This window comes from Sardina pilchardus, chromosome 3, assembly GCF_963854185.1.
Source record: "Sardina pilchardus chromosome 3, fSarPil1.1, whole genome shotgun sequence".
Lineage (NCBI taxonomy): Eukaryota > Metazoa > Chordata > Actinopteri > Clupeiformes > Clupeidae > Sardina > Sardina pilchardus.
Window position 1 is genome coordinate 7870127 of NC_084996.1, and position 16811 is coordinate 7886937.

General features: G+C 44.2%; 2 protein-coding genes across 5 annotated transcripts in view; both read left to right on the top strand.

The window, feature by feature from the left end:
• Positions 1–5581: 5581 nt before the first annotated feature.
• On the top strand, positions 5582–6896 carry LOC134076518 (cytochrome c oxidase assembly factor 3 homolog, mitochondrial). The gene is made up of 2 exons (XM_062531614.1): positions 5582–5778; positions 6542–6896. Exons 1-2 carry the CDS (start codon positions 5604–5606, stop codon positions 6646–6648), a joined length of 282 nt encoding a protein of 93 aa, XP_062387598.1. The 5' UTR covers positions 5582–5603; the 3' UTR covers positions 6649–6896.
• A 5496-nt stretch (positions 6897–12392) lies between these two features.
• Positions 12393–16811, top strand: part of wnk4b (WNK lysine deficient protein kinase 4b) — a 71775-nt gene continuing 67356 nt past the window's right edge. For all 4 annotated transcript variants that reach the window (XM_062531615.1, XM_062531618.1, XM_062531617.1 and 1 more), the window contains exon 1: positions 12393–14036. In XM_062531615.1, the coding sequence (XP_062387599.1) occupies positions 13416–14036 (621 nt within the window). In that variant the 5' untranslated portion in view covers positions 12393–13415. The remainder of the gene's footprint in view (positions 14037–16811) is intronic.

The following is a 16811-nucleotide window of genomic DNA, read 5'->3' on the forward strand; positions in this document are numbered from 1 at the left end:
GGGGTAGTGTGGGCTTACTGTGGGTAGTGTGGGCTTACTGTGGGGTAGTATGGGCTTACTGTGTGGGGTAGTGTGGGTTTACTCTGGGCTTAGTGTGGGCTTACTGTGGGCTTAGTGTGGGCTTAGTGTGGGGTAGTGTGGGCTTAGTGTGGGGTAGTGTGGGCTTACTGTGGGCTTAGTGTGGGCTTAGTGTGGGGTAGTGTGGGCTTAGTGTGGGGTAGTGTGGGCTTACTGTGGGCTTAGTGTGGGCTTAGTGTGGGGTAGTGTGGCCTTAGTGTGGGGTAGTGTGGGCTTACTGTGGGCTTACTGTGGGCTTAGTGTGGGCTTACTGTGGGCTTACTGTGGGCTTAGTGTGGGCTTACTGTGGGCTTACTGTGGGCTTAGTGTGGGCTTAGTGTGGGCTTACTGTGGGGTAGCGTGGGCTTAGTGTGGGCTTACTGTAGTAGGGTAGTGTGGGCTTACTGTGGGGTAGCGCTTTATTGATCCCTTGGGGATCAATAAAGAGTCTATCTATCTATCTATCTATCTATCTAGCGCGGGCTTAGTGTGGGCTTACTGTGGGGTAGTGTGGGCTTGCCCACAGAAATCCCTAAGTGGGGCCCCAAAGGGCAAAACAGCTGTGGGGCCCGCATGGGCTGCCCTTATGGGGCCAATGCGGGCAAAGTGTGGGCAAACCCACAGTGGGCCTGCCCGCAGAAATCCCTAAGTGGGGCCCCAAAGGGCAAAACAGCTGTGGGGCCTGCATGGGCTGCCCTTATGGGGCCAATGCGGGCAAAGTGTGGGCAAACCCACAGTGGGCTTGCCCGCAGAAATCCGTAAGTGGGGCCCCAAAGGGGAAAACACCTATGGGCCCCGCATGGGCTACCCCATTAGGGGCCTGTTTGGGATTAGTGTGGGTTTGCCCTGCCCTCACTTGCCCACAGTAAACCCACAATTGCCCATTGTGGGCCCACACGGGGTAGTAGGGTAGTGTGGGCTTACTGTGGGGTAGTGTCGGCTTACTGTGGGGTAGTGTGGGTTTACTCTGGGCTTAGTGTGGGCTTACTGTGGGGTAGTGTGGGGTAGTGTGGGTTTACTGTGGGCTTACTGTGGGGTAGTATGGGTTTACTGTGGGCTTAGTGTGGGCTTACTGTGGGGTAGCGTGGGCTTACTGTGGGGTAGCGTGGGCTTACTGTGGGGTAGTGTGGGCTTACTGTGGGGTAACGTGGGTTCACTGTGGGGTAGTGTGGGTTTACTGTGGGGTAACGTGGGTTCACTGTGGGGTAGTGTGGGTTTACTGTGGGCTTAGTGTGGGGTAGCGTGGGCTTAGTGTGGGCTTACTGTGGGGTAGTGTGGGTTTACTGTGGGCTTAGTGTGGGGTAGTGTGGGCTTACTGTGGGGTAGTGTGGGTTTACTGTGGGCTTACTGTAGGGTAGCGCGGGCTTACTGTGGGCTTACTGTGGGGTAGTGTGGGCTTACTGTGTGGGCTTGCCCACAGAAACCCCTAAGTGGGGCCCCAAAGGGCAAAACAGCTGTGGGGCCCGCATGGGCTGCCCTTATTGGGCCAATGCGGGCAAAGTGTGGGCAAACCCACAGTGGGCCTGCCCGCAGAAATCCCTAAGTGGGGCCCCAAAGGGGAAAACACCTATGGGCCCCGCATGGGATACCCCATTAGGGGCCCATTTGGGATTAGTGTGGGTTTGCCCTGCCCACACTTGCCCACAGTAAACCCACAAGTAAACCCACAATTGGCCATTGTGGGCCGACACGGGCATGTTCGCTGGGTTATGACATCCTTATGGCTATAAGGGAGGTGGCAAGGAAAGGTGTTGAGGTCACATTGATGTGGGTTCCTCCTGCTCATATTGGCATTGCAATGAATGAGAGGGTGGACAAACTAGCCAAAAAAGCTGTCAAAAAAGAAAGTGTGGACGTCAATATAGCTTTGTCAAAGCAAGTGTATTGTGTGGAAACAAGTGAACTGGAAAGAGACATGTATTCTCAATAGCTAGCAGAGTGACTGAGTCAGTCCTGTAAAAGTAGAGGGTGGAAAAGGAAGGATGAAGTCACTATTACTAGGTTGAGAATAGGACATATCCACCTTAATAACACACTATTCCTTTTAGGAAAACATCAGTGGATTGTGCTTAGAGTGCCAACAGCCAGAGACAGTTCACCATGTTCTCCTTGCCTGTACGAGCTATAATGAAGAAAGGCTGGAGCTTATCACAGAACTCAGAAAACTGGGTATGGAAGAAGTGTCAGTGAGAAGCATTTTAGAAATGGGAGCGACGGGAAATGGAAAGTGTTGGCTTTTTAAATATCTGAAAGACACTGGACTTATAAAAATAATGTAATGCAGTAACGAACTGGACCTAGGGGTGGCAGCAATGCAACAAATTGGATGCCAGCTGCCGTTAAATACCAAGGACGAAGAAGAAGAAGAAGAAGAAGAAGAAGAAGAAGAAGAAGAAGAAGAAGAAGAAGAAGAAGAAAAAAAAAACATCAACATATGACGGCTAGTCTCATGTCAGTCGGACAACATGGGTTTGGACTTGGAAGCCTGGAAGGAGGCTCGAGCAGAAAGGAGGATAGCCCGAGCAGAATCGAAGAGGGCTCGACAAGAGATATACAGGAATCAGGCGGAGAACATTAAACAACTTGATCGACGAGAGAATCTGAAATTTAGACCCCTCAGAGTATTGCGTGCAGGAGTCATTATTTATGTCGGCACCGTCGGCTTTTGTATCCTTGAAAACAGCAGCCCTGGTAGCATTAACTCAACTTGCACGTCTGAACTGTAGTGTAATTTCAGTTGTTCAGTATTTGTCCCATAGCTACGTAAAAAATAATGTTTGTTAGTTAAAGAAAAGTTGCGAACTTTGTCCGTCAGATAGCTAGATGTTGCCATTTTAATTGCGCACGTTTACGTTGACATCTAACCTACACTTGACCTACAAGTCGCTTCAAATGTCATTGTCGACTTGTAGCCCGTCTCTGCTGTTCCGTTTGTAACATGAATTTTAAGTCCGTCCTTTTCCAAGACTAGCGACTAGCCTACATTTGATCTGACGTTTTGGTTGAGAACATGACGTAGCCTATACCGCAAAGCATTTTGGTAATCCGAGGCACAAAACTTAATTTAAGTAGGCCTAGTTTTACTGACTTGAACAACGCAGTGCAGTGTTAGTGGTCGAAATGCCGTTTAGCCTACCTGCTGTGTTATAAAATTCAGTAGAGTGGCATGAAGCTTATATTTTATCGTCCAGCGTGGAAGAATAATAGTAGGCCTACACGCCATGTTTCAGAGGTGACAAAAAGGCGAGGAATGGCATGGATAGCAGCAGTAAAGAGGCCCAAGATTAAGTTCTGTTTTTCACGCCAAGTTTTCATTATTCATGCCTGATCATAGACCCAGAACACTAGCCAGATGCCAGCCCATGTAAACAGGCCAAATATACCCATAATTCTTTGTGTTTTGATGACGTTGCCGCCTAGTTGGTCACCTGTCTTGTAGCCCAATGTAAGCAACTGCTTCTAACTGTTTAAATCGCAGTTGTATATTTTGGAAACGGCTTGTGGTTTTGCATTAACGTATGCCTACACTATCCTATTGACTGCCATCCTGCTTGTTCAGTTATCTGCTTGCTTCTGTGTATCATGTGTCATGGTTTACTGGTCCTTCACTGTTATTCCCAGTCGCCTTCAGCCGCTACTACAGCAATCCAGAAATGGTTAAGAAAGACTTTGAGCGGTTGAAGAATGAATTCAACTCATCAGGGCCCAAGTCATCATAACAACACGTTTGGTCTACCTACCACAGTTTCAACCACAGACTTTCATCTCGGACATTGAGGTCATTGGCCTGCAGGTGTCATCAGCTTGCAAGAGCAAAAAAAAAAAAAAACTGGAAAAGTTTGAAAACTTATCTTGAATAATCAAAAATGAGATGGAATATTGCTCCCTTGCATATCATTTGCATATTCTTGAAGACACATGACGCCGTCATAGTATTTTCATCATAGAGTTAATATGTGGTGTGATTTAATAAACTATTGGGTCGTGCATTTGGTGGACTCTTCTGTATTCGGTTGAACGAAAACTCATTGCATAATTTCAGTTCCTATTCTACATTTCATGTCAGGAACAGAAATGGGCTGCTTGCTGTTAATGAGTTGCAAATTGAATGTGGCAGATCAGATGTATGGCGACACATCTTTTTGAATTTGTGTGAATGAAACAGGAGGATAAGGCATTGTTAAATCCAGTGTTTGTTTGTTTTTGACCTGCATTGAAACCCAGAATCACTGTGATCACCCCTAGTGGAACTGCAACAGGAACTGCAGGTACAATGGAGTTAATAGCGAGTGGACCGGCTCTCCATAAATTGGCTCTGGTTTTGTGGTAAAGTTATAGGCTGGGTGAACCCTGCCTTACCTGCCAGCAGTTTGGATTTCACCAGAGTCCATTGTACCTGCAGTTCCGCCAGGGGCGATCACGAGCAAGTGATCAAACAATGGGGGTCTATGGGGCTAGACGGCTAAATTGGTCTGTTTCACCTGATTGTCATTGAAAAATCGAAGATTGGATTTTAGTTTCTGCAAGCTCAATATAGGTTATAGGTCGAAAGTTGAATGAACAATTACTTATGGCACTTTGGTTTCTCACAGGCTTGGTCGTTGTTGCCCATAACACACTAGCATCCTGCTAATGAATGACGTCATTGACATGTTTGAAAGGCTTTTTAGAACAATTAAGGGACTCAAAAAATCTAATACTCAGCCGTGTGTATTTTCTTTGACCCCCCTTTCACATACAATATTCCGATTTCTACACAAAAAATTATATCGAGAGAAAAGTGGATTTTAGGAGAAACTCCATTCACTTCCATTCATTCTCCATTTGCTCGCAATCGCCCTCTAGTTGCAGTACCATGCGGTCCACAACCTTTGGATCCAATCACAACTATCCAAAAGGTGCATGCACCCGGAACGTTGGTCTGATTGGTTGAAGGAGTACCCAAAAGCAGTAGAAATAATTAAAGCGCAGACTCTCCTGTCTAATGTTCAATCTTAAAAGATTGAGTTTAGTATGGTGAACCAGACTAGTAAAGTTATGAACTATTGTCATATGCATAATAGCCTGGGTGTTCCCATCCTGCCTTGCGCATATGCTATATTAGACCCACTGATGCACTTATTGTATTCTTTATTGTTGTTAGAAATGCTCTTAAAAAACCTAATTGTTTTTTTTCCATGCTGTAAGTCGCTTTGGTTAAAAAGTGTCAGCCAAATGAAATGTAATGTAATGTAATGTAATGTAAATATGCTAATATGCATATGCTTTTCCCCCTGTTTATTTGTGCTCTACCAAAATACCCTTGCCTAACGCATTCACATTTGTTTGTTGTAGGTCTATTTCTTTATGTGTGTGTATGAAAGGGTTTGAGACCAGATTATGGCCACATCTTGGTTATTAAAAAGTATTTGAAGTGTTGTGAATTATAAACATGCACACATATAGGGCACTATCACTACCCCGACAGTGGCGCCACCTACTGGTCTAAACTTGCGAATCATTTCTAGGCTACATCTAACGTCACGGTTACGTCCTTACGTCAAATCATGGCGGACAAGGGTACCGAAGGTTTGGCAGAAACTACGAAGCCGCTTTCTCAAGCGCAGAAAAGCCTTCTCAGAAGACAACAAGAACTTCAGCGATGGCGGAATAACACACAGAAACTTAGAGGCCGAAATGTTCTGACTGGACTCACGATTGGAGCTTTCGTCCTCGGCTTGTGTATCCTTCCAGGTGTTTCGTAACAGCAAGTCCTACGTTAGTCAGTAGGCTAGCCTAGCCGCTGTTAAGTAATTTCAGCTCTTCACTAATTCGTATTTGTCCACACTGCTCCACTTGGCCTATATCAAGTTTCTAATTTTGTTTATTGCGCACATCAGTTAGTGAGATGCATAACCTAGCCGGTCTAGTGGGATTGGGAAGGGCACTTTAGCATTAAAGTGCGCATCACTGTAATTTCAGTGTTGACATAATCTTACCTGTGTCGTGAGTTGTCAGGAGTAGCCTAGGTTATTTGGATTCATTACTCTTTGCCCGTATTTATGTGGTTGTTGCATAAGAAGATGAGGTGCAGAGGCTACAGATAAAAAAAAAAAAAGGCTTATGTCAATGATAAACATAGGCTACTTCTGTTTTGGTGTAATAGACGTGCCCTCTTTAACATTTCTTGAGGCTGCTGTCTACAGAGAGGGTCATGCAGTAATCAATGATATTTGCTTTCTGTTTCAAATTATGCCTCTAGCTGTAATATCGTTTTAAACTGATCATACAAGGGGCAACTTTTGTTCCCATTGATATTGGGCAGGATTTTTTTTTTTTTTTTTGGACAACTTTAGTCATCAGACAAACATGAACAATCAGAATAAACAGAACTGGTTATGTGCTTGCCCAGCAACATTGTTCATAAAGTTGCCCCATGTAGCCTACAGCTCAGCCTAGGTTAATTTGTCTTATGGACTGTATGATCCTTGACTGTTTCCCCCAGTCACCTACACCATTGTATCAGTTAGGCAGGAGAAGATCATGGAAGAGATTGACGACGAAGCCAAGATCTTTATCATGAGGGGACCCAGGACTGGGGCCAATTCATAACACCACCATGCCTCTGTTTTCAGCCACAGACTTTCATCTCAAAGAGGTGTTGACGTCTTGCATCTGGTTTCATCTGTCCAGCTTGGGCAAAAGAGTAACCACTAGTGGTCTGAAAACAAATGAAAAGATATTTGGATATTTCGGGAAACGCATGCCACAGATTTCATGACAATAAAAGAAGTATTTATGATTTATGGATTTGATGTAAATATGGACAACACAGTGTAATAAAATATTGGTCAACCACACAGGCAGTGTTATTGTATCATCCTAATAACAATACAATTATGCTAAATCACTTAATTACATTTTAAACCTGGTAATATTCTAAAGCAGTATTTCTCAAACTTTTTCAGACCAAGATCCACTTAACCAATTAAAAAAAAAAAAAAAAAACATCACAGACCAGCTAAAAAAAAGAGAGTAGCCCTACTTCAACAGCCCAATCCTTTTAGACAATAGGCCTACTCACTGAACCACCTTGCTTTTTATTTGGGCACCTGGCTTACTGTGTCAGAGAATTCATATGATTTAAACTGGCATTGAGCTTACTAGGCAGTGTTGCAGAACTGGATTTACATACAAGTTGGTTCAATATTGCAAACAACTCTGATATTGTATTTTACCTTGTCTGCTCACAGACCGCTTGGGATAGCTTGTGGACCACCAGTGGTCCCCGGACCACACTTTGTGAAGCACTATTCTAAAGGATTAGGTCGCCATTTGTGTGAATGAACAAATGTCGCTAAGGCATTGTTTAATCAAAGAAGACAAATACACGTTGCATTCACAGAATACCCTACTAATCACAATTCCTCTCTTTCAGAAGTGGAGTCTATGATAACTCAAGTCAAATCACTTTTATTTACAGTATATAGCGCATGTTATATGCAACCCAAAGCACTACACATTAGACATTGACAAAAAAGACAAAAGATGCCGGACAGAGCGGCATAGTCGCCAGCAAATTAACAAATAATAAAAAGTGTAAAAGAAATTTGAAAAGAAAATTTCCAGTCAGTGATGTCTCCGATTGAGAATCTAGACTTGAGAGCTAGTGTTTTTCCATAGACTTAAGTTTCTCAGTTTGTAAGTGGTTATTATTCAATTCATTAACATTTGGTTGGAATTAGTTCCAACACTGTCAGGAGGACAAGGTAATAAAACACTGGTTCAAAAACAGTATATTGATCTTAAAAGTCCAACCAGGGTTTGCTGTCATTAAAAAATATGTTTATTCTTGATGAAGCCAAACTTCTTTGCAGTAGAAACCATAATTTATGGTTGGTTTGGTGTGTCAAGTTTGACCCAAGTTTGACAGACATAATATTCAAAGAAATGAGATAGTTGCTTAGAAAAGTTCATGCCTGGTGTTTTTAAGATAGGCCTACATATTAAGAGTAATATATAAGAATGTTTGGATGATAGCGGGTGTACATTTTTGTTTACGACTGAGACGTCAATTGGTGCAGTTTTGAGTAGGATCGGCCTTTGAGAGCAACTTATCAGAGGAAATTGCTCTGTTACAGTAAGCCATTAACTAGGCACACAAATCTTTAAACAGCTATTGTGGAAAGGATCTCTGCAGACAAACTGAAGTATTGTTACCTTTTTAAGTGTAAAGAAAGGGTTTCTCTTAAAGCTGCCAGAGGTAGTGAATTTATAGTAAAATGGTTTAACCTTTTATAATTACTGACTCAGTGCCTTTTTTGTATTGCATGACCTCTATTCTCAACCTTTGAGTCAGATTTTGTTAATGAGTTTTGGGCAAAGATTCATGCAATCTTTCCTTGATAAAGAAAGATCTTACATGGCTTAAGAGGAACTCCGCACCACTTCTCGAAGCAATTGCCACCCAATCTACAAGTACGTTTTGAAACCAGTAGGTGGCGACATAGCTCTACCTTTCTCTCCAGTCCTTCCTCTCTGAGGTAACCATGTAGGCTTACTTGTTCCTGGAATTATTACCTTGTGTTTCTTGTGTTATTCAGTGATAAGGTAAAGATTTATCTTATCCAAAGCTGCAGTAGTGATGTTGTCTGCTTAACTCTAAAGTGAAAATATGAACATACTTTTAGTAATTCTTCACTCATATGTACTGTAAACGACAGACTGTTAACATCTGCAAAATTGTCATCCAGTGATATTGACTCCCTAAAGCAGTCATGTTCACTGAGACACCGTATGCGCATTCATCTGCGCTTCTGACCTGAAACAGCAAAACTGCCTGGTTTCACTGTTTATTTTTAATCCCCCAAAATATTTCAAAGTGAGTTAGTCCGCAGTACAAAATCTGAATAGACTTGCTATTGAGTTTAAAGTAGGCTACACAGGCATGCTCAACTCCAAAATTAAAATCCTCTTATGGTGCAAGAACGAAAAAGATCGAAAACTTGAAGACATGGTCCAAAACAGACTTTGTTTTCAATGACATGAGACCATTTATCTGAGACCAGGTTAGTCTGCACACTAGCTCCAAATGAATTGTCTGCTCTGTCTGAGGAAGGACCCGCTTGCCCAAAACATTACATGTGGTGATTAAACTTTTCTGATTCATTTGGAGCTGATTCTAGTGTGCGACTATGGACTATTTTTCCATTTTCCTGTTCTGGCTTTTGTCCAGCACCTAGTGCTTATTAGATGTAAATGTGTATGCTGCCTCTAACATACATTCCAAGGCCTGCCCTGAGAAATATTCCACCCCCATAGATTTCCTCGATACTGGTATAACTGCAAACATAGAGGCGAAGCACAGCTCATGTTTACACAAATAGCTGTTATTTCTTTCACAGACAGCAGACACTGCCTTCTGAAGGGGTTTTCTTTACATAATACATGTGACCTCAAGTGTTTTTCAGTCTGCAATTAAGTCTTCTGAGGCATAGAGGTCATCTTTACCCCTTGGGCCCAGGACTTTTCGTCAGGACTTGGGGAGGCACCCTATCCTAGGCCTGGTAGCCCTCACTCCAATTAGCTGTCCGTGCGTGCGTGCGTGTTTATGGTTTTAACAGTTTTTTTGTTTTGTTTTTGTTGAACAGGTTGTAAATATACCAACTGATATTTCTAATGCAATTTAGTGTTGAATGAATTTAGTGTTGTTTCTAGTGTATGCACTAAACACATTTTGCATGCTGTTGACAGCACAAAGAAAAAGCAGCAATAGTAGCCTCACATGTCTTAGCTTTCACCTCACAAAACTGTTTATATAAACAGATAACATCATTGACAGATGCAAGCTACAGATTGCTCTGGTTTACATTGTAGCCTATAGCATCATAGGAAATGCACAATAGGAGTCGTGATCTCTAGCAGATGGGTTTGTGCAACAAAAGAATGGGCCCGAAGTAGAGAGCAAAACGCGTGCATATAAGGTGTTTTTAATGGCGATGTCTCCATTTGCCTAAAAACTAATTATAGATAACAACATCTCTCCTCATTCATTGGTGCTCTTGCAATTACACCTACATCTGTTTCTGACTGACAACCCTGTTTTCTACACTTTGTTGTTGTTGTCATGACATATTATGTTAATTGGGATTGTTTTGTAAATACGTCTAGGCTAAAGTAGCTCTTCTGCGATCATAGACCATGCAGATGTAATCATCTGTCTCAAATGAGTGTGCTGAGGCGGTGTTTTTCTGAAGATTCTATGTGACAATGAGATATTCAGGCTCATTGCTAGTACGGCATTTGTAGACTGGAAGAAAAATGTTTCAAGTTACAGTGGAATGAGTTTGTAAAGATGGCACATCCTCATTGCATTCAATACTCTTTCCATTTGGCTGACGCTTTTTAGCCAAGCAACTTACAACATAGTAAACAGTTTAAGCTTTTCAAAGCAATTCTCACAACAATTCTAGGATTTTATTTTTTATTTTTTTAAAGGTAGATTGCAATCAGAACAAGTGCATCAGTGAGTGCAGTTTAAAAAAAAAAAAAGGTGTGGTAAGTCTAGAATCAGCAAGACTAGTGGTACAGTAAGTGCTATGAGAGATCTGGGTCTTCAGAAGTTTTCTGAAGATGCAGAGGGATGTCCCTGCTCTAGTAGGAACTGGTAGTGCGTTCCACCAACGAGGAACAACAGATGAAAAATCACCTTATAAAGCAATGACACAGACACTTGCATTCATGATCATTTTGTATTTACATTTTATTTGTATAACATTTCCTCATGTTAAGGCTAAGCAGAACGCCCTGTTCCTGGGTGTCAGGCTACAGGAGATAAGTGAGAGCTCGCTTGCTAGAAGATGCCGTTCTCTGGAAACCCACAGGCTGATTTGAAGTTTTGCACCTCTTCTCTGAGGCCAGTCAGTGACCCAGTTCAGCTCTCTCCCTCTCTTTCTCTCTCTCTCTCTCTCTCTCTCTCTCTCTCTTTCTGTCCTTTAATATTTCTCTCTCCCTCCCTCTCTCCTTTTCTCTTTCCCCTTCAAGCCCCCCCCCCCCCCCCCCTCTCTCTCTCTCTCTCACTTTCTCTGAAAAGATGACTCTGCAGGGGGGTAGGGCCTGATTAGGAGGATTCTGTGCTCGTCCTCTCACTCATGAGGTACAGGGGCTTACAGAGAAGCAATGTGTTCACGCTGATAAGCCACATACACACACACACGCACACACACACACACACACACGCACACACACACACACACACACACACACACTCACTCAGTTGGTCATAAACACTCTCTCTCTGTCGCTCTCTCTCTCTCTCACACACACACACACACACACACACATACACATGTTGTAACAGGTGGGGCCTCTCGACCCTAGCAGCACCATATCAAGACATTTGACCCAAGCTACGCACACACACACACACACACACACACACAAGCACAAGCTCATACGGTGTTTACATAACAACCTGTACTATTTATCATGTAGCAGAGAGTGATTAACTGATCACTTGGAAGACTAGAAATGCTGCTCAGCATATTGGCCAACAAACAAGTTGACAAACAAGTCGTTGGTCTTCATTGTCATGTCAATGCCCAGGTCTGACTCAGACGCTTGGTCCAGCAGAGGGACCTCTCTGAACCCATCACGCAGGTCTCAGGTTCATTAAAGGCTAAGGCTGGGCTCTTTGGCAGTGCCCCTTGGAGGTCAGTGTCATGGCGACTGGGAGGGATTGACACTATAAACCCATGACTGGCATCAGTCCCTGACGGCTGAAGGGGGGGGGGGCACATTCTCTCTTACTCTGTCTGAGGAGTCGAGAGTTAATCCCAATTTCGCCAAATCCTACAGAGGTTACAGAGTTGTCCAGTCGTACAGGTCACTACACAAATCAGCCTTCGCCACAGTACAACCATAATGTCATTGGTTATAGGAGCAAATGTGTGTGTGTGTGTGTGTGTGTGTGTGTGTGTGTGTGTGTGTGTGTGTGTGTGTGTGCGTGCGTGTGTCAACACCCACATTCACTGAAGACAAAAACATTTTCTAGAATGACTTTACTTTTCTAATGAAATGTAAATATGCTCTAATTAAATGTAAAATCAATGATTATATCAATAATGAAATTGCCACTGTGACCTGACCTGTCTGATGTCTACATCCCTGTGCCTGTGACTGTATCTATGCTACGCTAGAATTGGCAGACAGAGACAAGTGAATCCTGCACAGTAGGTGGCAGCATGCCAATAAGCGCTAAGCACATTACAGAAAGCTTCACACACAAACCTCCCTGCTGTATCTTCCCGAGGATTTAGTCAGAGATCACCGTTCATTCTGGCCGCGTCAACTAAGTGTCCCATGATGACACGCCGCCTCCTCAAACACAGAAAATATATCCTTACCGTAATGTCTAGTGTTCATTCGTAGTGTGTCATGTGATATCTGCTGAGTCACATCAAATCGTAAAGTTTTTCTCGAGAATTGGAGTCATTTTATCTCCTTAAACATTGAGTGTAAATGAGGCTATTTATGAGGTAATTTGCAATCGTTTAAAGTTGTCCCTCAGACCTATTTTGACACTTCAATGCGAGGCTTTTTCAACCAATTATTTTTCATGTCTGCTACATGCTAAAAACAACCCACAGGTACTGGCTAAAGCATTGAAGTAAACATAAGGCTGGCTCTACAGGTAGGGACCATGCCACTGCCCGTGCTACATGACACATAACTGGAAAGGTGATTCTAGGGGCGGAGCAAGAAGAACACGCACAGACCGTGTTGCGCTCCGAGTGCTCAGTGGACATACTGAATCCGTGTGCGTCTTTCCACATCCAGCCGAGGGCTCTGAAGGGGTAGGCTACCATCAACTACAGACAACTGTGGAGTAACCGAACAGTGCGTATTTAGATGTTGGCAAGTATTGTCGAAGGGAGACTAAACATTGTGGATACTCCAAGAGACTTTTCTTTATCTCTGAAGAAATTTGCGCGACCTTCAGAGATCCTTTCGTCAGTGTTTTTCGCGTTGCACCGTGCTACAAGTCACTGTCTCATATATTGCAACATATAGGCTATATTTGGGTTGTTATTTTTTTTATATGGTAAGCTTCTATATTATGTTATCGTTTTGGTTTTAGACTATGGAAAGTCGCTGTGGGTAGCCAAGGACGAGATTCGTTTTTAGTTATTACCTACGTGCATCGTCGATACATTGTTTTTGTCTGTGTGCATTCTTGACATTTATGCACTCATTGGGAATATAAAATGCTCTCATAGTCTGCTCTGTTTGGTGCTGCTGAACAAATCTTGAACAAATCGAAAACAGACCAAGGGACACCTGTTGTCAACGCCGGGGGCGAGCAACTCAAGTGACTGACCATGTCTAAGGCCGATGTGGACATGGCAGGACTTGGTTTCTCCAAATTACCTACGAGTTTCGATGCCGACACATGCTTTCCAGCCAGAATGCCACCAAGACGAAGAAGGCATTCTGCAAATTCGAGGCGAAACGCTTACAGGTTGAACAAAATTCACACAATGGACCTGGAAGCTCCAGATTTTGTCGCCCCTCTTACAAAGACACTCTCGTGGTCTGCCGACAACATCCTGTCAGAAAGTACGACAGAGGAGAAGAAAGCCGAATCCTCGACTACGGAGTCGCCTGCATCTAGCACGAGCTCACCTCCGACCACCCAAGCCTCTGTCCTGCTGCCCTTGCCGGGGGACTGGAAAGTTGCGGAGCCCATCTCCAACGTGCTCGGCGCTAGCTCGGACTCTGAGGAAGAAATTGCCCAGAAACGGGTGGTATTGACTAGCGCTCAGTTGGAGAGCAATCGGGAACAGGAGGAGAAGGATGAAGTGGAGACCAAAGCCGTGGCCACTTCACCTGATGGCAGGTTTCTCAAATTCAACATTGAAATCGGGAGAGGGTCTTTCAAGACTGTGTACAAAGGACTGGACACAGAGACGACTGTTGAGGTGGCATGGTGCGAGTTACAGGTAAGGTGTCAATCACACACTTCTACTACTGAAATCTAAGACTACTGAGATCTAAGCATCTCCTGCAGTAACTGTCTGCCTTTTATAAGTTATTATCCTATAACGATTGTGTATTTGGACGAATAATTGAAATATCCACCTGTTATCTAATGTTCCAAAGAATTGCTTACTTAAGATCTACTTTTGGGTAAACACACACGAATCAGATCTTTATTTAACCAATGAAACTTGATAAGCAGTGGAGATAAAGAACCTTGCCAGCTATAACTGTGTGTGCAAATGCCATGGTCATACATAATTCTAATTACAAGACTTGATATTAATCAAAGTTATTGCAAGAGATTAGTTCTTAGATTCTAAATCGAAAATAAGGACACATTTTAGGTTATGTTGGGGAACAAATACAGACAGTCATCTTGGTTCTCCTCAAGTGGATCTGGAAATGCCTTTGTGTAGAAATTCATTCAATTGAAATGCAAAGTGGCACACAATTATAGCTGTTTAGCAAAAGCGACTTACAACATGGTGAGCTTTTTAAAGCAATTGTGCAGCTATATTGCAGCTAAAATAGCCTGCAATTGTACAGCAATTAGGTAGCCTATATGTAAGAGCATGAAATCGTTGCTTTAACCTTTTAATGAAAATGTATGTGACATGTCTCACCACTGATCAGTATCTCTTTCTATAATTTAAGTGTAAAGACAGGCAGGTTAGATAATACAGACAATGGTGTCTACAGGTGGTGTCTTCAGGCCACAGATCTGTTAGTGCTCTGTTTATGTTGTCTGTCCTTGTTAATTGCCAAAATCCCCAGGGCAGCTGGTCTCTTAGCAGCAAAGTTGTGTGACTAGACAGCAACAATGGTAGGGCTGGCCAGGGCAGTCATGAACAAAACCCAGCCATTTAAACAGTGATAGACCTCCCCCTGGTTTGGGGCTTTTGAATAGCTTTTTCTTGCCCGCCATACAGCTTATTGTGACCTGAGCACCTGTCGTCTAGTGACATCCCAACATCCTCCGAACCCCTTCCCAACTGCACTTTCCAGTTCCATGCCATAAAACATCTCGTGGACCTTCACGTAATCTGTTTGTACATCTTTGATCTCCGCCAATGCCACTGCCTGTGAGTAGGCCAGGGAAGAGACAGGGACAGGGAAGGAACACAGACTTTCTCAGGGTCATAGACAAAACGCTACTCCACTGTCGTCATGTGACCGGAGTGCCAGGGAATTGATTTCTCCGCATTGTGTCGAGTTTGTGTGTGTCTCTGTTTGGCTGAGTATATGAATTTATCCCCGAGGTGCTGTCAGTGAAACGCTGAGGATGCTGCCGAGGTCAGTGAGAGTAAGAGAAAAATGCGTGTGTCGATGTTCATGTCCACCAGCCTGTCAGGAGAGCTTAAACTTGAGAGCAGCTCAGACTGTCAAACAACAACAAGGGTTTTGCACCATTTGTTTGTTACAGCCACAGAAAACAAGGCACAAGCCTGTTACTAATGAGACTGCGCATGTGTTAATGACTGTTTCGCTGCATTTATTGTCAATTTCAGGCTTGTGTCTTGGCAGCTACAGCAAAATTGAATGTTCTTCTTGTTCAAGCCCAACAACAAAAATTCCCTTCTTAAAAACCCACAGGGGTGTTTTCCCTTTTTTTCCCTCCGTTCTTTTTTTTTCTCCAAAAGGTGCGAACGAAGGTGACCTTGTCCTCCTCGGCCTGTCTCTGATAGTGGAGGTCAGAAGGGAGGGAGGCAGGCGGGGGTGGTTTTGCTAGCGTTCTAATCCCCCGCAGGCTGACCTTAGCAGTGGTCAGCTGGGACATGGCCAGAATTCACCCCCCCCCCACACACACACCCCAGTCCACTCCCCCCTGCGCCTTCCCTCTCCCTCTCTTATCCTCTCTAATCTCTGTTTTCATTGACAACCAGCCATGCCAGGGAGCATGCAGCACACCACGTGTTGAGCAAGAGCCACTACATACAAGTACCCTTCTCTCTCTCTCTCTCTCTCTCTCTCTCTCTCTCTCTCTCTCTCCCTCTCTCTCTCTCCCCCTCTTCTCTTGCACGCTGTGGAGACGCACACAGCCGCGTGACTCTCTCCCAACACGTCCGCCCCGCATCTGGTGCGGGTCCGGGCCGATAGCGTCCGCTGTTATCTGGGAGGCGGGGCTGTGAAATGCTAGCGTAGTTCTTTTTTGGCACTCTGCAGGCGAGCCTGTGCGAGCGTCGGGCTGCGAACAACATGCTGTTTGAGTTTCCAAGCAAGTGTCTGCGTCAGTGAAGGACACAGTGGACAGAGTAGCATGACTGACCGCCCGCCCGCCCGCCCGCCCGCCGCCATACTCCTGTGTCTGTGACCGGCGAGCGTTGGCTGTGGCCTTCATCTGTTATGGCCCATGAACTCTGCTGTCCACAGTACTTCACTCTATCCATGCTAAAAAAACCTCACAAATATTTTTTTTTGTTGTGTAATTGGATCCTCGTCCGTATCTAGATGTCTTCCTATCTCAGACACTTTCTCTTTTTCGCCCTGTCTCGCTCTCTCTGTGGTTTGTATCTTTTTTCTCTGTGTGTGTGTGTGTGTGTATATGTGTGTGTGTCAAGCTCCTTTCCCTCCCGGGCCCTTTTTTAATTATCCCCGGCAGGCTGGGCCGGACTGTGCTGATGATGGCTCCCTAATGGTAAGGTCAGGTATACAGGACCAGGGGCTGGTCGCGGGGAGGCAGGCGGGTAATGTGATCCTGCACCACCACCACCACCACCACCACCACCACCCCTCTT

Excerpts from the sequence above, each read along its gene's own strand:
- LOC134076518 (XM_062531614.1), top strand. The coding sequence starts at position 5,604 with ATGGCGGACAAGGGTACCGAAGGTTTGGCAGAAACTACGAAGCCGCTT. Across the intron at positions 5,779-6,541 it reads AGCTTTCGTCCTCGGCTTGT|TCACCTACACCATTGTATCA; the intron begins GTATCCTTCCAG and ends TGTTTCCCCCAG.